At 40.7% G+C, this 26749-nt stretch overlaps 1 protein-coding gene across 2 annotated transcripts in view; it reads right to left on the bottom strand.

Annotated features, from left to right (window-relative positions):
• Positions 1 to 26749, bottom strand: part of CFTR (CF transmembrane conductance regulator) — a 188888-nt gene that overhangs the window by 100153 nt on the left and 61986 nt on the right. For both annotated transcript variants that reach the window (XM_066362550.1, XM_066362549.1), the window contains exons 7-11: positions 24972 to 25097; positions 21489 to 21735; positions 19488 to 19580; positions 12347 to 12529; positions 10395 to 10586 (exon numbers count right to left, since the gene is read on the bottom strand). In XM_066362550.1, the coding sequence (XP_066218647.1) occupies positions 10395 to 10586; positions 12347 to 12529; positions 19488 to 19580; positions 21489 to 21735; positions 24972 to 25097 (841 nt within the window). The remainder of the gene's footprint in view (positions 1 to 10394; positions 10587 to 12346; positions 12530 to 19487; positions 19581 to 21488; positions 21736 to 24971; positions 25098 to 26749) is intronic.

The raw sequence follows: 26749 nt of genomic DNA, 5'->3' as shown, positions 1-26749 counted from the left end.
CTGTTACAAAAGCCAACTATTTCTCCAAACCCAGGTAACTTTTACAAAACAGTGACTCGCTGAATAAAGACAGTCTAGCCCTGGCCAGTTGGCTCAATGATAGAGCATCGGCTGGCGTGTGGAAGTCCCAGGTTCAATTCCCAGCCAGGGCACACAGGAGAAGTGCCCATCTGCTTCTCCACCCTTTCCCCTCTCTTTCCTATGTATCTTTCTCTTCCCCTCCCACAGCCAAGGCTTCACTAGAGAAAAAAAAAAAAAAAAAAAAAAAAAGAAGTTGGCCCAGACACTGAGGACAGCTCCATGGCCTCCACCTCAGGCACTAGAATGGCTCCATGGCCTCTGTCTCAGGTGCTAGAATGGCTCTGGATACAACAGAGCAATGGCCCAGATGGGCAGAGCATCGCCCCATGGTGGGAATGCTGGGTGGATCCCAGTTGGGCACATGCGGGAATCTGTCTCTTTGCTTCTCCACTTCTCACTTCAGAAAAATACCACACACACAAAAAAAGACAGTCCAATTATTCACTATCCAAACACTAGCCTGCCTAGAATTTTCCTGCTATCAGCTGTGGGGCTGTGAGGTAGAATGAGGAATTGGCAAAGTGCAGAAGAGGCGGAATTCTGGGAATAAAAAGGGCAAGGGAACAGTGATGTCTGTCACTCTTTCAATAAGGAAATATGATTAAAATCAGCCTAAGAGATTGGCAAGTTAACGAGGGCCCAATTATATTGATACCTCTTGTCAAGCCGGCAGAGTCTCCATGCTAGTCTCAAGAATTACAAATATTTAGGAGGACTCTAAAGATAGTTTGGGTTATGTGGAAAGAAAAGGAGAGAGAGAGAGTAAGTTAATGGGCACAGGGATACAAAATGGTATTTAGAACATAATGATCAGTTTTCCTATGAATCTAGTCTACTAAAATTGAGATCCAAAGTAGGACACATATAAGCAAGACGTGGAAATGCACCCAGGAGAGGGCCGAAGGTGAAGCACCTGAATGCAACCTGCTCACTTGTGTCCGCAAGTCATAAGTCATCCTGACAGCACTGACCTCTCGCCAGCCCTTCCCTGTGATAAGCCTTTGAGCTATCCCACAGAGTAAATGGTTTTCAACAAACGGAAATCAGAAAACTATGTGAAATATGTGGTGCGTGCTTTTCCCTCGCCAAGCACATTTACACCTACCTGCCTACTCCTATGACACCAAGCAGCATTACATACGCAAGTGCTCTGTAGGTATTAGAGCCGAGCAAAAACAAAACAATGAGGAAGAAAATATTCTATGCTCATCTCTAGTTCCAAGGCTAGATGGGGCACACGAAGAAAGAGATCAACTCTGGCAGTCAAAATGAAAACACAGAGTCATGAATGTTTGTTTTTGGAGATGGGGCCGCACAGAGAATGTAAGGGATGCTTTTGCTGGCAACTGCGGTCGGTATGTCATGTTCCTGTGCTCAGAACTCCTCCACACTTAAAAAAAAATAAATAAAACTTTCATATTGGAAGGTTCTCACCGGCCTTTTGCAAAGGTGAACACTTGTTTAAAAATAACAACAAAAATACAAAAATTAGAAACTCTAAAGTTACTGAAAAGAAAGGAAACAGGATTTTGACTGTAAACATAGGCACTTTTGAAGACTTAAATTTGTCGCTCCCAGCAATAATGTGCTGTCAGGTAACTGTCTCCTCCATCTCTTAGACTATGAGACTTATTTCCTGAGCAAAATTCTTGCAACTGACATACCTACTTCAAAATATCTCTGAAACAGTCATCGAATAAGAATTTATACTTCTGCATATCAATGTGCTGGGTGAAGTACACCAAAATAAGTTTTTAGAATTCTGTTCTCAAGGAATTTACCATGTGGTTTGTTAGATAACAACATAGCAGAAATGTTCAGGAAGGAGAAGAGAACAGCATATACTAATGTCCCCATTGTAGTCACTGAATTTGCCAGTTTAAAGTACAAGGAATTTTAGGAAATGCTGAATGTGTTTGCCTACCATAAGATGACTAAAAAGGTATAAATCAGTTGCAGAAGTCAGCAGAACAGATAACAGGGATTGTTAGAAATGAAAAGCTAAATGTTTTATTTGACATTAAAAAAAAAAACAAAACACAGAGGTAGCCCTGGCCGGTTGGCTCAGTGGTAGAGCATCGGCCTGGCGTGCAGGAGTCCCAGGTTCGATTCTCGGCCAGAGCACACAGGAGAAGCGCCCATCTGCTTCTCCACCCCTCCCCCTCTCCTTCCTCTCTGTCTCTCTCTTCCCCTCCCGCAGCCGAGGCTCCATGGGAGCAAAGATGGCCCGGGCGCTGGGGATGGCTCTGTGGCCTCTGCCCCAGGTGCTAGAATGGCTCTGGATGCAATAGAGTGATGCCCCAGAGGGGCAGAGCATCGCCCCCTGGTGGGCATGCCGGGTGGGTCCCGGTCGGACGCATGCGGGAGTCTGTCTGACTGCCTCTCCGTTTCTAGCTTTGGAAAAATGCAAAAAAAAAAAAAAAAAACCACAGAGGTCATCTCATTATTAATAATTTTTGTTAAAGCCCACTCATCAGTGAGACCTGTGCCCCTCCGCCTTGATGGGGTATCTCAGCTCTCCGTGGTCAGCTCTGCTCCTCCCTTTCTAAACCCACAGCGCCTCTGGCCCTCCCTCCAATGCCTACCGTGCGAAGAATCCTTAATCTGAAACCCATTTCTCTCCTTTTCTAATATCTTGAGGGGAAAAAAATCTCACTTTTCCCTGAAGAGCCATTTTTCCTGATGCCCTTTCCTATAAGTGTAAACATTAACAACATAAATATGAATTTTCTTATATTCTCACAATTCCCCTGCTTAATTTTTGTCACTTCTTGCCCATCGGGACCATTCTTTGGGTCACTGAAACAGCTTTCTATTAGTGCTCATCCTTCTATTCGGAACAGCAAATAGTACTACTACTAATAATAATACTTTCCATGTGCCAGAAGCAGAAAACCATACACTGTAATATTACCTCCATACTGTAAAGGATAAAACTCAGTATGCAGCAAGGGTAATTTTCCTTAGTAACCCAGCTCTGCCAGGGTCTGACATCTATGTTCTTTCTGCTATCCCACAAAGCTTTGAATAATGTAAACCTTCATTCTGCTCATATCATGACGAAAGTGATATATCCAAAATGCAAAGCTGATTGCATCACGCCCCTAATTAAAGCTCTCCAAGGCCAGGTTGCTGAGACTGGTATGCAAGGCTCCCAAAACGTAGCCCCAGCTTCCTCCTTCCCTACTCACTGTCCCCAGTTACACTCTGTTCTACCAAGAGGCTTATGATTCCCTGCACTAAACCAGTGGTTTTAGGTCTCATTTTCTGTTCACACATTTTCCTCTATCCAGAATATCTCTCTCATTTTTTCTCTTCCTGCCAGGTGTCCATTTTTACAGAAAGCTCCCCTGAACGGTCCATGCAGGCTAGAAAGCCCTCACCTGGGCTCTCACACTGCCTGAGAAGACCTCTATCTCCACACTTGCTATATGGTATTGAAATGGTCTGTGTATGTCTTCCCCAAACCAGCCTGTAAGTTTTTTAAGGAACGGGATAATAAAGTTTTCATTTTGTACCCACTTTGTTCCCACCACAGCCAACAGTGTCTGGCATAAGGTCATCACATAAGCACTGTTTTGGTTCTGGAAGGGATAGAGAAGCTGGAACCACCTCCAACCCCATTGCCATTTCTAGAGCATGGAACCAATGTGCTTACATTTCTAACCTTTGGGATCTTACGCCATCTGCTTTCTTCCAGAGAACACTCTAACTTTTATTGGCTAGGTCACAAAGACAAACTATGATATTTATGGATGATCACTTTTGTCACTTTCTCGTATACTGCTTTTGTCAACATCAAAATTCATATGGATGACTTTTCACAACTTCTTGGCTTCATGGTTCTTCTTCTTAATTACACTGACCTCCATCTCGTTTCCACAGGAGACACTCACTGACAAGAACTAACTCTCAGACACCTTTATCCATGTCATGCTCTCTAGCAGGGTTCTCCGCCTCAAAAAATAGTACAACAGATTGATGGTTGCCAGAGGGTAGAGAAATTGGGGAGGTAGGTGAAAAAGGTGAAGGGATTAAGAAATACAAATTGGTAGTTACAAAACAGTCATGGGGATGTAAAGTACAGCATAGGGAACATAGTAAATAATACCGTAATATTTGTGTGGTGCCAGATGTGTGCTGGAAATATCAGAGGAACACTGTAAAGCAGTAGTCCCCAACATTTTTTGGGCCACGGACTGGTTTAATGTCAGAAAATATTTTCACCAACCGGCCTTTAGGGTGGGACGGATAAATGCATCACGTGACCGAGACAAGCGCCAAGAGTGAGTCTTAGGCTCTGGCCGGTTGGCTCAGTGGTAGAGCGTCAGCTTGACGTGCAGAAGTCCCAGGTTCGATTCCCGGCCAGGGCACACAGGAGAAGCGCCCATCTGCTTCTCCACCCCCACCCCCTCCTTCCTCTCTGTCTCTCTCTTCCCCTCCCGCAGCCGAGGCTCCACTGGAGCAAAGATGGCCCAGGCGCTGGGGATGGCTCCTCGGACTATGCCCCAGGCGCTAGAGTGGCTCTGGTTGCAACAGAGCGACGCCCCGGAGGGGCAGAGCATCGCCCCCTGGTGGGCGTGCCGGGTGGATCCCGGTCAGGCACATGCGGGAGTCTGTCTGACTGTCTCTCCCCGTTTCCGGCTTCAGAAAAATACAGAAAAAAAAAAAAAAAAAGAGTGAGTCTTAGACAGATGTAACAGAGGGAATTTGGTCTTTTTTAAAAAATAAAACATTGTTCAGACTTAAATATAAATAAAACGGAAATAATGTAAGTTATTTATTCTTTCTCTGCGGACGGGTACCAAATGGTCCACGGACTGGTACCGGTCTGCAGCCCAGGGGTTGGGGACCACTGCTATAAAGTATGATTGTCTAATCACTATGCTGTACACCTCAAAGTACTATAAAGTAATATTGCATGTAAACTATAATTGAAATTGTAAAAATTAAATTATAATACTAGTTTTTAAAAACGGTAGTAGAAACAAGCTAGTAGCTACTGAATGGCTAATCTGCACCAGAGGCTGTGTTAGGCACCTTATATTTATTTCATTTCCCTTTCTCAATAATCCAGTGACCATTTACTCACCCATCTCTTACTTTTTCACATTCACTTGATCTTCTCTCTATTGGCAACTCTAATGTTTTTAATCAAAACTTTCCTAAGAAGCCATAATTTTCACCCTTGTCACTATTGGAATTCCGGGTGAATTAGTCCCCTGGAGGGCAGGAGCCTGGGGTGCTTCCTCTGGGGGTTGTCTTTTCCATCAGGCTGACTCAGATCCAGGCTCTCCCCTCTCACTCCTGTAGAATGGCCTCCTTTTCTATTAGATAACATTTTCTATTGATATGTTTCTTCTTTCTACTGGTCTATGAACCTCTGATGTACATGGATTTTATTCCACTTATATTTTCATAAAATATAGCAAGTCTTAATAAATGCTTTCAAAGTAAAGGTATTGTTTTCTTCTAGTTTAAAGGTTATTTAGTTACCAAAGACCATATATCGTACAATTCTATAATGTCCAGATTAGGAAAATTTTAGAGAATGAAGTTTGCTTAAGGCTGGGTGAAGGAGGTATGAAGGAATAAAAATTGACTGCTAGCACAGTTTCTTTTTAAAGAGAACAGAGGGAAAGGGGATGATAGGATGGGATAAAGCTGAAGGGAATGGGGGAGGGCGCTATGGGGAGGGGAGCAAGGGAGATGTTGAGGAGGTGCTATGGGGGAGGAGGGATACATTCGGGGCAACACTAGAATCTATGTAAACACAATAAATTAAAATCAATAACAAAATAAAAATAAAAAATAAAAGAGTTAAAGATGTGATGATGGTTTTACAATGCTGTGAATATACTAAAAAAACAATGAATTACACACTTTAAAAATAATTTTAAGGCTGGACATGGAATCAGAAAATAAACATCAGTAATAGGTTCTACCTCTTATTGTCTTTCTTTCATTATTTTAACAGTTTTATGGCATTATAATTTACACCCCATACAATTATTCATTAAAACACAGGTCGCTATATCATGAGCCTTTAGAAAATGACCCACGCCTTATTCAACTCCTAAGACCTAACATAGTACTCAGAATTAGTATATGCTCATTTCCTGAATGTGGGGCCTTGGGCTCTGAGTTTACTACCAGTAATATAACCATGCCGTATTTGGGTTAAATATATTTTTATAGGTAAAAGTGAAGTGGTTACCAGGGAGAGAGGGTTGTGGGAAGAAAGTTGTGGGGGGAGGATGGAGGAGAGAAGCAAAGAGGGACAAATATAGGGTGACGGAAAGTGATTTGACTTTGGGTGACGGGCACACAACACAATCAACAGTTCAAATGCTATAGAAATATTTACCTGAAACTTATGTCTTCTTATTGACCAATGTCACCCCATTAAATCTAATTTTCTAATAAACATTTTTAAAAATGCTAAAATATATATATATATACTTTTGTAGGTTTACTTGGGGAATCAAACTACCATGATAATGTTATTTCTATTAGAAAAGGAATATTCAAAGTAAAGTACAGGCCTATCATAAATATGCCAACATCTTCCCACTAATAAATAACTAACTGCCATGATTTATTTATCTGCAAGGCACTCCCACTCCTGCACCCACTTCCCTCCTCGGCAAGTATCTGTGTTCTCTAGAAACACTCAGATATTTTATAACAAATCTACCCAGTGTTCCTATCTCCTGGTTATGAAATCCTATCCCTGGAAAAAAGGGCTTTTGAGGAATGAAGAGTATCTTCTTCAGAGTAAACCCTATACTTTTTCAGGTTAGCACTTATTTCCATCATGCTTTCAGGTTGTGTGGGGAAAATAAGAGAATGGAACTTTTAAAAACTATTGAATGGGTCAATATATACATAGAGGGTCAACTGTACAAGTATGTAGCCCTCTTTTGTAAAAGTTGCAGTTTCCATCTAGTCTACAATTAGCCATGTTCTATTTTCTATGTAGTGTTTTTTGTTTTATTTTATTCCCACTGAAATTTTTTTCATTAAAGGTGACATAAAGACTCCACGAGTGTCAAATGCTATCTATCAAAGAAGTGATTTTTGAATCAAGATCACTATTCAGGTAACCCTTCCAAAAACTTCATGATTTAATTATTTATTTTAGTAATTACTGAAGTTCCCATGATACAATTTTATGCATCGACTAACAAAAGAACCAAGTACTTATGGGAGCTGCCTTATAGCTAACTGTCTTTCCCTTGCAACTTTTAAAATTCTCTGGTTGTCTTTAGCCTTTGTTATTTTAATTATGATGTATCTTGGTGTGGCCTCTTTGAGATCATCTTGTTTGGGACTCTCTGTGCTTCCTGGACTTGCATGTCTTTTTCCTCCACCAGGGTTAGGGAAGTTTTTGGTCATTATTTCTTTAAATAGGTTTCCTATCCTTGCTCTCCCTCTCCTCTTTCTGGTACCCCTTCATATTGTCCTATAGGTCCCTTACACTACCCTCATTTATTTGAATTCTTTTTTCTTTTTGCTGCTCTGATTGGGTGTTGCGGCTTTTTTCCTACATTGTTTTGCAAATTACTGATTTGATTCTCTGCTTCATCCAAAATAAGTTCTTATATTCTTCATTTCTGACTGATCTCTTTTTTCTGGTTTCTGTATCTTTTTTTTCATGCTGTTGAGCATTCTTACAACAATCACTTTGAACTCTGTACTGATAAACTGCTTATCTTCATTTCATTTTAGCTCTTTTTCTAGAGATTACTACCATTTCTTTCATTTGGGGCCTGTTTTTCTTTTCCCCCATGTTGGCTGCCTCTTTGTGTTTGTTTCAATGTATTAGATATATCTGATATGACTCCCAGTTTTTGTGGGGTGGCCTTTTGTAGGAGCGTCCTATGAGGTCCAGTGGTGCAGTCTTTTTGATCATCTGAGCTTGGTGACCCAGGAATGTCCCTTGTGTGTGTTAAGTGGACCCTCCTGTTGTACTGAGTCTTTTTTTTTTTTTCATTTTTCTGAAGCTGGAAACAGGGAGAGACAGTCAGACAGACTCCCGCATGCGCCCGACCGGGATCCACCCGGCACGCCCACCAGGGGCGAAGCTCTGCCCACCAGGGGGCGATGCTCTGCCCATCCTGGGTGTCGCCATGTTGCGACCAGAGCCACTCTAGCGCCTGAGGCAGAGGCCACAGAGCCATCCCCAGCGCCCGGGCCATCTTTGCTCCAATGGAGCCTTGGCTGCGGGAGGGGAAGAGAGAGACAGAGAGGAAAGCGCAGCGGAGGGGTGGAGAAGCAAATGGGCGCTTCTCCTGTGTGCCCTGGCCGGGAATCAAACCCGGGTCCTCCGCACGCTAGGCCAACGCTCTACCGCTGAGCCAACCGGCCAGGGCCCTGAGTCTTAATTTCTATTGGCCCATTTGTGTATGGGATTGGCCCTCAGGCTGGTTGACTGTGAGTCTCAGCCTTGAGACCACATAACTCAGTCACTAGCTTCCCCGAGTCTTCTCAGACCTCTACACCCTGGCCAAAGCTGCTGACTCCTCAACAGAATGTGAGCTCCACAAAGTGAGGTAAGAGGGAGTCCAGAGTGAGGTTTTTGCTTTCCCGCAGGCTGATGCCACACGGAGAGGAGTGCTTCATCCAAGAAAAATGGTGTCCACAATATGGGAGAGGGACTCAGCACAGGGATCTTAGTGGCTGTCCCTTCATCTTGCTCCTCAGAGCCACAAACTCCATGCTCTTCTTGTATGACACTAGTCTACTTCGTCTTCTTTCTGCCAGAGCCCAGGGGGAGTGGTTACATACAAAACTTTGTGTTTGGCCCTTTAAGAGAATGCCAGTGTCTCTCACATACTCTGGTCCCTCCCATGCAGACAGAAACCTTACTGTTTTTTACAGTCAGATGTCATGTGGGAGCAAGCTATCATGTAGGAGCCTCTTCCTGGCTCTGGTGCTTTGAGCTGGGGAACCCAGCTTGGGGTTGAGACCCCACACTTTTCAAGGGAAGCCACCCACAGCTATGATATCCCTCTAGAACAGGGGTCTCAAACTCGCGGCCCTCGGGCCGCATGCGGCCCGCTGAACAATTTTGTGTGGCCCGCAGACTAATCCACGAAGTTCAAAATATTTTGGATAAAATTAAGTAAGCCTAGGGGCCTACTTGTATTTTTCATTTCTCTAGCATCCTAGGTAGATATTAGCTTAGTTAACAGCAGTTGTGATGCGAACTATAGTTTCTGGTCATTTTGTGACACTGAGTAAACTGCATGTACAATTGTGCTTGTTGTACTGATTTTTTTTTGTTTTCAACTGCAGTGAGAAAAATGTTGCGTAACAGTTGCCTTTTGTAGACCTAGTGCGGCCTGCCGAACGGCTGTGATCTTGCTCTGCGGCCCACATGCTGAGTTGACTTTGAGACCCCTGCTCTAGAACCTTATCTGCCCGTATCTGAGTAGAGCCAGCCTTTTTTTTTTTGCATCTCTGTCCTTCTAACAGTCTCAATATGGTAGATTGTTCTGTGAATCTTTCATTATAAGACTTCTCTTCAGCTATTCTTCAGTTGATTATTCAGGATGATTGTTCTTAAATTTAGTTGTAATTCCAATTTGGTCCTGGACGAGGTGAGTATTACTTCCACCTCCTCTGCCATCATCTTGGATCTTCCTCATAGAGTTGTTGTTTTTTTTAAACCAAACAAGCCTATCACTTAAAAAATAAATCATGCTGTCTTTATGTTTTTGTAAGTTGCTTAAAGCAAGGTTCATCTTTTTCTTTTTTTTTTTTTTGTATTTTTCTGAAGCTGGAAACGGGGAGAGACAGTCAGACAGACTCCCACATGCGCCCGACTGGGATCCACCCAGCACGCCCACCAGGGGTGATGCTCTGCCCACCAGGGGGCGATGCTCTGCCCCTCCGGGGCGTCGCTCTGCTGCGACCAGAGCCACTCCAGCGCCTGGGGCAGAGGCCAAGGAGCCATCCCCAGCGCCCGGGCCATCTTTGCTCCAATGGAGCCTTGGCTGCGGGAGGGAAAGAGAGAGACAGAGAGGAAAGAGGGGGGGTGGGGGTGGAGAAGCATATGGGCGCTTCTCCTATGTGCCCTGACCGGGAATCAAACCCAGGTCCCCCGCACTCCAGGCCGACGCTCTACTGCTGAGCCAACCAGCCAGGGCTCATCTTTTTCTTAACTTATTTACTCAAAGTAGTTTATCTATATTGAAAACTTGATTAATATACACAGATTGACTGATTAAATAGGAAGCTAAATATGTAATTTACATAGTTTGAAGATCTCATATGCATAATAAGAAAACTGTCACATAGTTACTTACCTCTTCTAGTTGGCATGCTTTGATGACACTCCTGTATCTATACTCATCATAGGAAACACCAAAGATAATGTTTTCTTTAATGGTGCCAGGCATGATCCACGAAAACTGAGAGCAGAACGAAATTCTTCCACTGTGCTTAATTTTACCCTCAGAAGGCTCCAATTCTCCCATAATCATCATCAGAAGTGAGGTCTAGAAATAAAACCATCGTTACTAACTCATTTGGTCAAATCCCTCTCAGGATGTTCTTGCCTCCAACTGTCATCCTAAGTAGAAGTAACTATTCTGATTTTAAAGATTCTATATTAATTCATTCGATTCAAATTTTATCAAGTACTTCCTGTTTTAGGTAGACTGTTAGTGAAATAAAAAAATATAACACTAAAGATGTAATATAAAGTTATTATGATAAATATAACCACTAGAAAAATAAACACCTTCCCAGCTTCTAAAAATTAAGATGCCCTTGGGCTCACAACTTGGCCCCTTTGTCTTCTTATCAACATTCTTTCCTTCGGAATCTCATCTAGCGCCATGTCTTCAAACTGCCAGCCCCCATTTCCTGGACACCAAGACTGGTATGTCCAAATAACATCTCAATTTTAATATCAAACAGCTATTTTAAACTTAACATTCCAAAGTCAATCTGCACCCAAACCTGTCTCTCCCTCAATATTCTCAATAACTGGAACTTTCCTCCTTCCAGTTACTCAGTCCAAAAACCTTAGATTCATTCTTGAATCTTCCATTTTTCTCATATGCCAGTCTAATTCTGTTTTATCTTCCTTGGAAGCATGTCTTGACACTATTTTGATGTACTACCAGGATTAAGCCAAATTGCCTCTTGTTTGGATTAATACAATGTCCTTTTATCGATAACTCACCATTTGCTTCTGCCTTTGTTTCTTTAGAATCTATTCTCAAAGTGGCCCTGTCAAAATCTATTTTCATTTGTCTTATTATGATGAGTAAAGTACAATAGCTCTTCATATATTAAAGGCCACTTCTATTTTCATTTTTAGTACAGTATCTGTTCACATACTGTGTGAATTTTTATAATGGGTTGTTTGCATGTTCCCTTTTGATTTTAGGATTACTTAACTTAGAGGGGGAATATCCCTTTGTGTGATATAAACTGCACATATTTACTTCAGTGTGACATTTTTTCTTTTTGTTTTTCATGCACAAGTACTTTCTCAAAGATGTTTAATTAAATATGATACATATGTAGCTCTGATTTGCATCTCTGATTTGATTCCTTCACACCTTTTAAACTTATTTCCTAAGGAGAACAAGTGTTTTATCACTATCTGAACAATAGCTCATTTTTGTGAACATCAATCACAATGAGGTGTAACCCTTTAGCTGTTTTGCTTTCTAACTTACAATAAAAGTAATGTGGAGTGGGGGTGTAGGGAGGCAAGGAGGTTGACTAGCACTGAATAAATTAACATTCTTCTGTATTTCTTTCAAAAAACTATCCCATTCAATTTTTCCTTATAATAAATCTCAAGCAAAGCTCAGTCCGCTCTCCAAAATCTTAATATCAACAAAATGGAAACCTTTTTCTTATGTGGTTACAAAGGTAATAGCCATGATCTTCCTGACCAGTTCTGAAAAAATGTATGTGCCATAAACTGATAAAAAATGGATGGCTCATTTGTTCAATAAAGTTACTGAATGCTCACCATGTACAAAACACTATGCTGAGTGCTGTACAAAATTTAAAGATGTAGAAGAAAGCGTCACTGGAAATAATATAAAGACATAAAGGTTAGAGCATGTTATCAATGGGATAATTTACATAATAAGAAACACAATATCTAAGCATTCTCTTAATACCAATGTAAGAATTTCTCCAAAGTACCTTTTTCATTACAGACAAACTAGTCAAAGAAAGAAGAAATGCATACCAAATTAAGATCTTAGTGATGAGGAATAAAAGAGACTACCTTGCCTGCTCCAGTCGACCCAGCAACTGCCAACAATTGTCCTCTTTCTATCTTGAAATTGATATTTTTCAGGACAGGAGTACCAAGAAATGAGAAGTTACTGAAGGAGAGACAGTTGTCACCATTGGAAGAGTTTCTATTATTATTGTTTTGTTTTGCCTTCTCAAATAATTCTCCAAATCCCTGTTTAAAAAAAAAAAAACCATAGACAATTAAAAGTAGGCTTTCCAGATATTTTCAATAGCTATTTATATTTTATGTATGATGAGTTTGAAAAGCTCACAGCCCACAATCCATTCTTTATAACACATAATTATATAGCCTATGCTTTTAATTTTTAGCCCATGCTAAATAATTTTAATTTCTTTGATTGTTGCTGCCATCAAATTAAATACATTTACTTACAGGTAAATTAAATACATTTACCTATACAAATATAAGTATTTATATATACCTTCTATAGGCTGGGTACATAAGCCCTATTATTTAATTCTCAGATTAATAATAATATATGATGTAAGATTTGATCATTCCTTTCTTTCAAAGCTGTAGATAGTGATTCAGAGATATTTTTTCCCCTTAAGTGAGAAGTAGGGAGGCAGAGAGACAGACTCCCATAAGCAGCCCTACTGGGATCCACTGGGCAAGCCCCCTACCAGGGGATGTTCTGCCCATCTGGGGCTGTTGCTACATTGCTTGGCAACCAAGCTATTTTTAGACCCTGAGGCAAGGTCATGGAGCCATCCTAAGTGCCCAGGGCCAACTTGCTACATCTAAGCCATTGCTGCAAGAAGAGAAGAAAGAGATAGAGAGAAGGGAGAGGGGGAGGGGTGGAGAAGCAGGCTGTCACTCACTTCTCCTGTGTGCCCTAACCAGGAATCAAACCTGGGACTTTCACATGCCGGGCAATGCTCTATCACTGAGCGAACCAGCCAGGGCCGATTCAGAGAGATTAAGTGACCAAAGGCACATAATTTATAGGCCAGAGTGGAATTACAATTCAAATCTGACTTCTACTCTATCATGCTGGTAGTATGTGGTAGCGCAGTGGATAAAGTATCCATCTGGAACACTGGGGTCACCGGTTCAAAACCCTGGGCTTTTTTAAAAGTAAAGCTACACTGTTTTTGAGATAAAGCAAGCTGATTGGCTGGACAATAAAAACTAACTTCACGAATTCATTATCTTCAATAAACTGAAGCACTGAAAGTGTAGCTCTCAAGTTTTACATCTTTACAAGAATTATGTATTTTGATACCACTTAAACTTATGTTGAAAATTTATAAGTCAACTTAAAAATCTGGCAGATACACAGTTTTTTCAAAAACCTTTTAAATTTGAAGAACTCTGCTTGAGTTCTTATGCTATAGATGGCTAATGCCCCCCCCCCAGTGCTCAGACAGCTAAAAGCAAAGCTTTTAAGAAGTAGGCAATTCAAAGTGTTTTTAAAAATGAGACAAAGACATTTGTTATTCCCTTATTGATTTATTTATCAAATAGATAAAACTTACTGAGCATCACCTTTTTATTAAAGATCACTTTAAGAAATCCAATGGGAGAATAACATATGAATATATATTAATACTACAGTGGTACTATATTAATACTATAGTGTAGTACCTATACCAAGTATCATGCGAGTACATTAGAGAGAGCGACTTAGAGTACATCAGCTTGGAGCTTGACCAAGTAAATGATCTACACACTCGGCTAGAAAGGATATCAGTCAGACTTCACAAGATCAAGAAACAGTATACGTATTCTAGGAAGATGGACCTGCATGCACAATGATTTAGGCTGAAAAGAACAAACTATGCCTTGGGAATGATGAGTGACTGAGGCAGATATATTTGGCAAGATGACAAAGGTTGTGCTGTGTCAGGTGAGCAGTGCAGGCTGCTAAGGAGACTGTGTGCCACGCTTAGGACTTTTACCCAATAAGATAGACTTGGACCAGTGGCAGATTATTGTTAATAATAACTTTGATTTCTGATTACAAAATAAGATATTAATTTCAAGAAATTGGGAAAACATAGAAAAGCAGAAAGAAGAAAAGAGAAATTATCTATAGCAGTAGGGAAAAACCATGTTTAAGATTTCAACTTATATCTCCCCACTCTTACATATAACATAGATATATATAATATGCAAAATTATATATAATTTGTATGTTAATAAATCATATATATATATATATATATATACACACACACACCATATATAGCATAACATAACATAAAGCAACAACCCAGTGCATCGGAGGTTGCGGGTTCAACCCCTTCCACCTCTACCTCCCGTCAGGCCACATACAAGACGCAATCGATGAACGCACAACTAAAGAGAACAACTACTGGTAAGTAAAATGAGTGGATGACTTTCTTTCTCTCTCTCTCTCTCTCTCTCTCTTCTCTCCCCCCCCCTCAAGTCAATGAAAAAAATTTTAATTATATATATATATAAAGTATGTGATCTGCTTTTCTGACTTACAATAATGATAAATATTTTCATATACCATTACACATTCTTCTCAAGATTTTATTTAATAATTTTATAGAGGGGTTGGAGAGAGAGATAAAGACCAAGAAGCATTTGTACATGCTTTGACTATGCAAGCCGGGGTTTTCAAACCAGCGATATCAACATTTCAGGTCGATGCTCTATCCACTGTGCCACCACAGGTCAGGCCATTCTTTTAAATATGTTTTACTTCCAGGATAGTATCCAAGAGTATGGATAAAGTATATACATGTGCTTTGCTATAAATGTGAAGTACATACTTTTTTTAGTATAAATTTTGACATGTGCAATTTCCAAAGAGGAAGGGTTATAAAATTCCAAGTCTTTTGAAAAGTAGTTCAAAATTTTCCTTCATCAATATATGACAGTGCTAGTTTTTCAAGGGCCTTTATCAATACTGTTGTTTTTTTGTTTTGTCTTTCTTTATAGTTTTATAAGTGAAAATAGAATATCACTATTGATCTTAGCCTTATTACAGTATTTGTTCCCTAGTAAGTCTGAACATGTCCTGTGTTTTATGACTTTGCTATAGCTGTGGATGGAATACTTAGGATAGTCTTTGTATCTAAGTTTTTGTCACAAATTCTCAACTAGCTCGGTCATGGCTGACACGTCATTATAACATTCCAAGCTCCACTCTCCTCAGTTGTTGAGGGTATTAGATGAGGTGGAATATATATAAAATTTATTTTGTATGTAGTAAAACAAAAGTCACTCTTAAAATAAGTGAGAGGCAGCACAGGGAGTAGAAAAGGTTCTGCAATCAGAGAAACCTAGGCTGGCCTTTTAGCTCTACCCTGCCTAGTTGTGCAACCTTTTTCTAGCAGCTGAAACTCTCTAAGTCTCAGCTGCTCACAGGTTTGGAGTGAGGGAGGAGTCATACATAACTCTTCAGGGACTTGCCTCCTGGCTAACTGATTAGTTGGTGACACCACCAAAGGAGACGGAGAATATACTGGAAGCTCGGGGAATGATGACTATGAAGTGCATGAGGAGCATGTAGGAAATTTGGAAATCCATACATGAAGTTTAAGGAGGAAAGTGGGGCTATAAATTTGCATTTGAGAGTCATTAGCACCTTGACATCAATTGAGCGTGGGTGAGGTCACCCACAGAGATAGACAGGATAGAAGGAGACTTAGGTGGGGACCCAGTGGCCTAATCACTACTGAATGGCAGGCAGGGAAGACTAGAAGTCATGGTCTTAGTATGAAATGATGTGGAAAGAGTGGCTCACTAAAGTTAAGTGATAAATTCAAGAAGAGTAATCTGTGAGGGCAAATCCAGAACACTGTGGGGAGACGTCACTGAAAGATGAGAAAGTGAAAACGAGTTGACAGCACAGGAAACAAAGGTGATAAGTCTCAGAGGACGAGGCTAGGTGGACAAAAGTCAGAAAGAAATTTTTTTAACCTAAAAATATTTAAATGTGAGGAGGTGTCAGTTGAAAAGGGATGTTGAAGCTTCTAGAAAAAATAGCTGCTGGTCCCTGTTCTGAGCAGATGAAAGAAGACAGTGATCATTCAATCAAGGGCAGGAGGAAGCATATATCCCTCTCTTAAACAAGAAGAAAGCACAAAAGAATGAGTCCAAGGGTGGAGAGAGAAGTTGGAAGCATTCATACATGATGGCTTCCATTTCCTCCATGTGTAGTAGAAGGCAAGGCTGTGCGACAGGGGTGAACAGATCCTGGGAAGTGGGGGTGTTCCGGACAGAGGTAAAAATTGGGAACAGCTTTTAGGAAATGATAAAGGAAATTAACTACAGACAAATGAAAAGATTTCCCAAGAAGGTTTACAGGCCCAGCTAAGGTTGAGACATTAATTTTATAAACAAAACATTGACTAAAATATATGATTTTCTCAGATAGAACCTTCTTCACCAACGCTGATAATGTGAATGTTTTTCTAAAATAAAAAAAAAGATTCAACCCAAGGAAGACGGAATTGAAGAGTACTGCTGGGTGAAGAACTGCAATGACTGGTCATGGAATGAGCGGAAGTTAAAGCAGGAGGGTCCAAAAGGGAGCATTAGAGACTAGAGAGCTCGATGCACATGAATGGCAGTAAACATGGGATTAAGAGACAGAGCAGATGGGTTAGGAAATTCTGGACTGAAAAGGAGACTTCACAATTGCCAAAGCATAGTATGTCTGGGTGTTCCCAAAGCTCAGGATATGACTATGAGAGGAAGCTTCTGAAGAAGTCACCCTGAAATATAAGCTCGAAGAGGAGAATTGGAAGGATTGCTCATGTGGATGTTGAAGGCTCACATATGATGGCAGAGGTTTAATAAGCACCATTTCCTTTGGGAGTGTCTGGGGTTTGACAGATGACAGTCAAAAAGTAGAGGATGACGACACAGACAGGAGTCAGTGGCTCAGTGGAAAGGTTGTAGATTGTTACATTTGGGTCCAGAATCTAACTTCAGCTCATGTCAAGTTATGTGAGCTGAGCCAGGTTCCTTAACCTTTTTTAAGCCTCCTATCAGTGAAATGAAAATATAATATTACTTAAGTCATAGGAATGCTATGAGAATTAAATAAGACAACATGTTGGGCAAATAAGTTTGTGATCTGTATTTTCTGGTTTTGCTCAGTTTGTTAAAGATGGCCACTGCTCAAGTGATGATGCTCTCACGTGATACAGCTAATTGACTTTCATGCTTGGGAAGGGGCTTGGTTATGCTACTGTGTGCTGGGGAGGACTTTTGCGCCAAAAAGTTTTAAAAGGAGGAGCTAGGAGGCCATTTTGGGAGAGAGACCATGTTGTAGCAGAGCAAGGAGGCCACATGGAGGAGAGGAGGCAGTCAAGATGGCTGGGTGCTGAAGGAGAAGCCAATTTGTGCAGTGAGGAGAAAGGAGTTGGGGAACCAGAGGGGAAAAGACTGGTGGGGGCCTCTGATTCTAGGAAAACTCAGATGTGTCAGTAGCTTTGTGAGCGCTGAATGAGTGGGTTTTGGAGCCCAGTGTGTTTGTGTTTACTCGCTTGCCAAGTGTGAGCTAGGATTAAAGGTAATGGCCCACCAGTTCTTGGCTTGATTGTTTCATTACCATCTCTCTGAATTAAATGCAAACCTGCAAAAACTAGGCGGCTGTGATGGTGGGCAACGGTTACTGGCTTTACACAACATATAAAAAGCAGTTATTTTAGTGCCTGGCATGTAAGAACTCAAGCACACTGCTATTTTATTAGAGGGAAGGAGAATGAAATGGAGGGTTTTGCACCAGAGTCAGGAAACAACTGTCTGAAAATTAATGTGGAAATGTCAGATCAATTTTCCTTCATACCTAAAAGAGCATTTGAAATTCCTGAAAACAAAGAAGTACAATCAACCTGGTCCACACACTTTTCCACAAATAATTTTGCTAGTCAGATAAAGAATTATTCCCTTACTATCTTAAAACACTAAGTAAAGTGAAGCCCTGGAGATCAAGTTTCTTATGTAAATCAAACAAACTTAAGATATTGCATAATATGTAGAAATAGGACAGTGGTTTCATAACTCCTACCTCCACTCAGCGGATATCAGTGATAAGGAAATAGGAGCACAAAAGGATTGATTTCTCAATAATCATTGCTTCTTTAGAGGCTGAAAATCATTGATAACATATTTTCTGAGTTTGAGAAATATGAGGATTTTTAAATAGTGAATAAAAATAACTATAAACCTTGGCCCTGGCCGGTTGGCTCAGTGGTAGAGTGTCGGCCTGGCGTGCGGAAGTCCCGGGTTCAATTCCCGGCCAGGGCACACAGGAGAGGCGCCCATCTGCTTCTCCACCCCCCCTCCTTCCTCTCTGTCTCTCTCTTCCCCTCCCACAGCCCAGGCTCCATTGGAGCAAAAAGATGGCCCGGGCACTGGGGATGGCTCCATGGCCTCTGCCCCAGGTGCTAGAGTGGCTCTGGTCGCGACAGAGCGACGCCCCGGATGGGCAGAGCATCGCCCCCTGGTGGGCGTGCCGGGTGGATCCCGGTCGGGTGCATGCGGGAGTCTATCTGACTGCCTCCCCGTTTCCAGCTTCAGAAAAATACAAAAAAATAAATAAATAAAAAATAAATAAACATGGACATTTTCATTATAAAAAAAAACTATAAACCATAGAAAACCATACATTGGTAGATCTCTCATACATCTTTATGTTGACTGGTGTATATAAATCACTTGGGCTGAAACTTGAGATCCGATGAGGTAGCCTTTATTGAGGAACTATTATGTGCATATGGTACTCTGCTGAACACTTTACACAAATCTGTAAGGTAAACATTAATATTCCCATTTTACAGATGGAGAATGAGAGTCTAAACAAAGTTCAAACACTCAATCCGATTTACACAGAGAGGAAGCAGTAGAACTAGAATTCCAACCCAGCTCCACCAGGATTCAAAACCAATGAGTTTTGTATTGTTTCATTATGTGCTACATAGTGTATGGCTACATTATGGGAAACAAGTTATATGGCTTAGAAAAAAGTGAAGAGGCTTTACACTGTATTTAATATAAAAAAAAGCGGAGTGGTTCACCTTCTAGTCCTAACTCCATTCTCATTGTCCATTAGTATGAAAACCAGATTCACAAAGAAAATGCTTAAGTATTTAGAACAAACAATTTAAAAAAAAATTCTGACCTCCTCCCAGAAGGCTGTTACATTCTTCATCACTACTTCTGTAGTTGTTAGGTTATATTCCAATGACTTATACTCTTCCTTTTGTAAGAAATCCTGTTTATCAAAAGAGAGCAAAAACATGTTGTAGAACCAGAATGGCATTAATGCTCTATCACATTTCTGTCACACTCTAATAGTGCTGTAACTTGTAGTTAGATTTTATGAATTATGTTAGAAATTATTTCTTAATAAAAATAATTTTATACTAATTTCTAATGTTAATTTGCCAAGCACTAGGATTCTTCATTAGACATGCACCCTTTAAACATGTGATAGTAAACAAAAATTGTTTTTATACATTAGATTTTAACTTACCACTGATTCTTCCTTGTGCTATACATGTTAACCTTGGTGAAGAATTTGTCAAGTTCCTTTGATTAACCACCAATCTGCCTCAATTAAGACAGAGAGAAAACGAATACCTCTATCTTTATAGAACCCCCCTTATTAGATGCATCATTAACATCACTTCTCTGGGTTCAGTGAAGGTATGAGGATCTGATACAACTGATTTTAGGCTTTAACCTTGATTCTCAAAGGGCCCTACTAGAAACTCCAGGTCCCAGAGGGGAGGCAGGGGCACAGGAATAGTTAAGCCCAGGCATCCTGCAGTCTTCACCATGGGAGGTAATGAGATACCCTTGTCCTTGCCTCACTTCCCCCCTTTCTTCACTCTTCTCTCTCTTGCTGCTTCTATTCGGTTTCTCTCTTTTTCTCCAATTTGTTTTCAAGATCTGTTTCTTTATCTCAGTGTTCCTGCTCAGTGGCTTTCTCTGTCTAGGTGACACTCTCGTTTTTTTCATTTCTGGTCCATATGTCTGTTCTCTGTCTCTCTCCTTCTCTCTCTCTCTCTCTCTCTCTCTCTCTCTCTCTCTCTCTGTCTCTCTCTCTCAGACACACACACACACACACACACACACACACACACACACACACACACCTGTGATGGGTTAAGAGAAGAAATAAGATTAGTCCAAGACTTGCTATGGTTTTGAGCTACACTCATCTTATCTAATTGTAGATGTCAAACACAAATATTTGTAAACTGATAAAATTAAGGAAGGCAGCGGACTAGAGACTGTGAAGAAGTGGAGAGGACAGGTCCTCCCTGGTGGGGGAGCTGCCACAGCTGTAGGAGTAGATGACCTTGCTTGCCATACAACCCTTCAGAAGAAGCTGAAGATAGAATTGACTGCATATGTGAGATCTCCCAATTTTTAAATGCTGACAACTAATTCAAATGTTTTTCTTTATTTTTATAATGTGATGATCAACTAAAACAGGTCTAGGAACCAAAATTAGGTCCATGGGCTATCATATGCAAATCCTAGATTAAATAATGGCAGAACCACTTAAAAGTGACTCACCTTTCACCGTTTGATTTTATGTCACAGCAACTTATTCTCTGGGATAAATATTTAAATAGTATTTTTAAAGTATAATAAAACATTTTGAGCTCCATATTAATTATAAAAATTATAACCACATACACTTGCATTGCAGGGATTCAATTAGCTTTGTGTAAATTGAGTCTCATCACTTGAGGACTTGAGCACTTCTCAGAGCTACCAGCTACATCAGCACGGGTGGTATTCTAAGGTAATTAATATGACATGAAATGCCATTCTCATCTATCATACTATCCAGGTAAAAACTCGGAATCTGCCACCATCATATGCACATTTGCCAAGTACATTAGAACTGACTACTTGAATCAGTTCTAATGAACTTGACTGATCACTTGCATAAAATTCTCCAGAATGCAGAAACAATATTTCATGCAATTTCTTTGACTTAAGAGAATAGCATAGGCTTTCCTTTTACCCCAGTAGGCTTTCATTACTTGAGCTCGTCAGACCATGTGTAGATGCCAAGAGAGGAAATCCTGAGTAGCAAACAGACCCAAGACTAAGAAAACTGCCCTAAAACCATTGTACATGATGCTTCCTTAAGGCACATTACCTGTATTTTGTTTATTGCTCCCAGAGAGTCATACCACGTTTGTACAGCCCAGGGGAACTGCCGAGTGACTGCCATGCGCAGGACAATGCAGAACGAGATGGTCGTGAATATTTTCCGAAGGATGATTCCTTTCATCAATGCATAGGGAAGCACAGATAAAAACACCACGAAGAACCCCGAGAAGAAGAAGGCTGAGCTATTGAAGTACCTCACATAGGCAGCCTTCCGGGTCAGTTTCAGCTCCGTTCTACAAAACAAAATAATACAGCTGGGGATGCTTGTTTACTTTTCAAATACGAGGCATCTTGGAATGTCAAATCTGAACACAGGCTCTCTGACTTTGGACACGTTACTGAACCTCTCTGAGCCCCAGTGACCTTATCTGAAAGAGGAATAGAAATGAATGTACCTGTGCCTTGCCCATAACACCTGTAAACATTATTTCTAAGCTATAACTAATAAACTCAATTATTATTACATTCTTTTTGTATCTTTATCACCTCATTATTAATTAGTAAGATTAGGAAGACTTTGATCATTTTTATTGATTGGTTGGAGTCTTAAGTGGTAAGTGTGGAAATGAGGACACAACATTGTGAAGATTTACAAAGGAAAAGACAATTTTGTGATTCCCTGATAGCTTCTTAGCACTTCAGAAACTCTAGCTTGCCTTAGGGGAACCCTGAAAATAGCATATAAGACACAAAGAAATGGTTCTAAAATGTCAGCATAAGTAAACCTGAGAAATTTTTTTAAATGTAGCTCTCAGAAATACTCAGTGAGTTTGCAGTTGCCTTCAAAAAAAAAAAAAAAAAAGTACCAAATGATTCTGTTGCAGGAGGCTGTTAAAAACTTATGCGTGTAAGATGCCACATTCTCCTTGTCTCTCTCATTTTAGTATAATCATTTGCCAATCATATTATACTTTTGTTCTTCTTGTCTAAACTGCAAATATGAACTCTATTTTTTCCACGCAGAAGAGCCTAAGCGCTCCACCAGGCAGCAGACAGGGATGCAGAGGCTGGTGAGAAGATGGGATAATGCTGCCGTCAAATGTGTCTCATTCTTCAAGACCACTATCACGTGCCCGCTCAGCTCTTGTACAGGAAGGAGCCATGACGACACAAATCAGGAGAGGGTCCTGGTGGGAGGGGCATCCCGGTGCCGCCCTGCCTACTGATCAACTCAGAAGGGTTCTCATTCTTAAGTGGGATAACTCAGAGGAAATCTTTCTCTTTAAGTTTAAAAATGTGTAACCTTGAGCGCTCTGATAATGTGCCCAACCTCAGTTGTGATTTATAGTCTATTGCTGACTTATACCAATGATTTGGCATGGAAGGCAGATTATGATTTTGGAACGTCCCTGGGGTTTGACTCCTGGCTGTGGCAGTAATAGCTATGCTCTCTTAAGTAACTTGTTCTTCCCTGTGATCCTATAGAATCTGCATCCATAAAGGGGAAAGGCCTTCCTTGTGGGGTTGTTGCCAAGATAAATAACATTATGGCAGAGGGCCTGGCATGTCCTTAATCTTAATCAGAGAACGAATAGCATTGGCTAGGTTGATATTAATAAAATGCTAAAAAAAAAATCCCCACTATTTACCAAACTGTTAATAAGTCTGTCAGAATGGTTGTTGAAATATACTAGAATCAGTTGAGGAAAATGAAAGAAGGGGTCTTATAGGAAAAGAATAATAGACTCAAGAATATTTATAAGAATCACCAAGAAAGCAGTACTCTCCATAATAAAATCACTAACATTTTATTGAGTCATAAAAATATTTTTTCAGTTCCTTATAAAAATTGAAAGTGCCTTTATTACCAAAGAGCAATAAAGGAATAGATTACCAGGGAGCTGTGCAGCCTTTTGCCCAGGACAGCGGTGGCCAAGCGCGGTAACCGCCCTTGAAGTGCACGCCGCCACCCTCTCCCAGAACATTGCACTCGCTCTTTGGAGTAGAGGCAGTTCTTGCTCTCCCAGTTAGGTCAGCACGTTCCAGCCTTTTCGGGTGAAGATTTTACACCAGATCACGAAACTGGGTTGTACCAGTTACAACCCAACATTTACTATTAGAATTGGTCGGAACTGGATTGTGCCAGTTACAACTCAACATTCGCTATTAAAATTGGTCAAACAGAAATACAGAGAGGAAGGATGGATTTCATCTTTTGATGAAGAGAGGGGGAAAAAGTCAAGAAAAGTCAGCAAGAGCAATGACCTGACCAAGAGTTCACCTCAAGGCCTGAGAAAACTCCTCATCACTCTTGCTGTGCCTCTGCTGATGGGCATTTGAGTGACCAAGGAAACAAGTGTGATAGAAAACACTTGCTAATGAGAAACACAACTTGAACAAAACAATTCCACAAGATCTTTAAGGATATTCTGAAAATAAAATATAAGTCCTTTCCCGGATACGTTTTGAAAGGCATAATAAAAACAGGTGAGCAATAATGTTTGGGAAATAAATATCCTTTTACTCTTTCTATTTACATGGCAAAGAACTTAACATTTCAGCATTTCTTTTGTTGTTCCAATCACACACCTGCAGCTGTTACCACCACTGTCTCCTGGAACCAGCGGCCTGAATTCCTGGTAACACACAGCCACACCAGCCTAAAGTGTGTGCTCTTCTTTTCTGTATATTTTTCTCTGTGAAACTCTCATGTGTTGTCTCCTGAAGTTATTTGTCCTCTAACAGTATCTCTGTCCCTGCTGAGTCTCCTAGAGCCTTTTTTTTAAATGCAGTTTGTAGAACATGGAACTTGACTAAAGAAAAACGGTCTCATGGCTACCCTAGTTTATATTTTGCCCCAAATTATCTCAGTAATCTTATCTTAGTCTTTGCTGTAGTTCTTGCTGGATATAATCTTTACTAATTAGTGAAAGAAAGGTAATCTAAGTGAAACAAGACTAGAGAGAGAGAGATGCCGAGTCCTGATTCTACCTCAGGAGGTGGTCTGCATGACCTGAACTGACTTTCCAAGGGAAAAGTTTACAGAAACACAATTTATAGCTACCACTCTGTGTTATTATTCTTAAGTTAAGGAAGAACAATGAAGAGATTTTTTTTTATTTCTCTTGAGCCATAATGCAAAGGTTAAGGAAATATAACAATCAGCAATCATGTATTTGGTTCAGAATTGCATAGTTATTACTCTAGCAGTTCCATTCAAGTTTTCAACCAGCCTCCAGCATCATGATTATCATTTTAGTCAAATAAGTATATTCAGTAGCTTTAAACACATAGAGGAGAGTCTTTCATAAGGTGTAACTACATTTCTAGTGAAAATAATGAACTTAATGAACTTGATAAACTATGTAAAGCCCATGGAAATGACTTTACGCCACTAACGTACGAATACTGAGATAATATTGTTTGATTGTCGGAAACTTCAAATATGAGCTAGAAGTCTACTGTGACTCATTTTTGAAATATTAAACATTAACTGACTAATACTACTAAAACTATCTAAATGACTTACTGCCTTAGGCTTGCAATAATTTTTTCCATTGCTTCCTCCCAGCAGTATGCCTTAACAGATTGGATATTTTCAATCATTTCTGAGGTGATCACGAGTCTTTCATTGATCTTCCCAGCTCTCTGGTCTCTGTAAATCAACCAGTCAATCAGTCACACAATCAATTTAATACTTAGAAAAAACAAGACAAATTATCCACTGAGAACTGCTCAAGCTTTTAAGAAGCCACATTTCTTTTCTTAAACAGATGAATATTTTATTATCAAATAGATGGTAATAAAAATAATAGCTACCTCTTAGTAAATGTTTCCTATGTGCCAGACATTGTACTAGATGCATTCCATACACTACCCCTTATCCTCACAACAGTATAGGAATGGTGGTTATCTCTACTTTAAAAATGAAAAACTAGAGACGCATTCGGATCAAGTGGCTTACCTAGGTCACAAAACTAGTAAGCATACCCTCTAGGGTTCAAGCCAAGAACTATCTGACTCCAAAACTTGTACACTTTCTATCATGCTCTAGCTAACCAACTCTAGAAGTCTTCTATCTAAGCAATGACTGATACCATTGAGTCATTCTCTAATATAAAGTAGCTAACGGCCCTGGCCAGTAGGCTTAGTGGATAGAGCATCATCCCAGTGTGCAGATGTCCCAGGTTTGGTCCCCAGTCAGGGCACACATGAAAAGTGACTGTCTGCTTCTCTTCCCTTCCCTCTCTCTCTTTTTCCCCCCTCTCACAACTGGTGGTGGCTTGACTGGTTCAATTGTCACTCCTAGGCACTGAAGATAGTTCAGTTGATTTGAGCATCGGCCCCAGATGGGGGCGGATCCCAGTCAGTGAGCATGCAGGAGTCTGTCTCTCTATCTCCCCCACCCCCACTTAAAAAACAAAACAGAAGAAAACAAAAAACGTTACTAAGCTCTGTTGTGAAGATCCATGAACCAGAGTAAGAGCTTCTAAGTTCTACCCCAAATTTATGCATTTCCTCCCACCCACAGTAATGCTATATTCATTGTACTTAAATCTTATGATCTACAAAAATGAACTGGATGGTAACATATTTATAAAGAAATTCTACAAATGGACAAGTAAAAAAATATCCCATAGCTATAGGAAGTTTTGTTTGCACCATTAAAATAATTCCTTGAGCCCTGGCCGGTTGGCTCAGCGGTAGAGCGTCGGCCTAGCGTGCGGAGGACCCGGGTTCGATTCCCGGCCAGGGCACACAGGAGAAGCGCCCATTTGCTTCTCCACCCCTCCGCCGCGCTTTCCTCTCTGTCTCTCTCTTCCCCTCCCGCAGCCAAGGCTCCATTGGAGCAAAGATGGCCCGGGCGCTGGGGATGGCTCTGTGGCCTCTGCCTCAGGCGCTAGAGTGGCTCTGGTCGCAATATGGCGACGCCCAGGATGGGCAGAGCATCGCCCCCTGGTGGGCAGAGCGTCGCCCCTGGTGGGCGTGCCGGGTGGATCCCGGTCGGGCGCATGCGGGAGTCTGTCTGACTGTCTCTCCCTGTTTCTAGCTTCAGAAAAATGAAAAAATAAAATAAAATAAAATAAAATAATTCCTTGATTGTGTGTTCATCACCAACGTCAAGTCTCCTGCTGTCAACATTTACCCCCTTTACCCCTTTCTACTCCCCCCACCTCCGTTTCCCTCTGTTTAATCACAAAACTGTTGTCTGTATCTGTGAGGGTTTTTTCTTAATTCCTCACCTTTTTCACCCAGCCCCCAACCCCCTATGAGTGATGTCAGTCTGTTCGTTGTATCTATGAGTCT

This window comes from Saccopteryx leptura, chromosome 2 (assembly GCF_036850995.1).
Source record: "Saccopteryx leptura isolate mSacLep1 chromosome 2, mSacLep1_pri_phased_curated, whole genome shotgun sequence".
In the NCBI taxonomy this organism is placed as follows: domain Eukaryota; kingdom Metazoa; phylum Chordata; class Mammalia; order Chiroptera; family Emballonuridae; genus Saccopteryx; species Saccopteryx leptura.
This window is presented reverse-complemented; position numbering and strand designations above follow the sequence as displayed.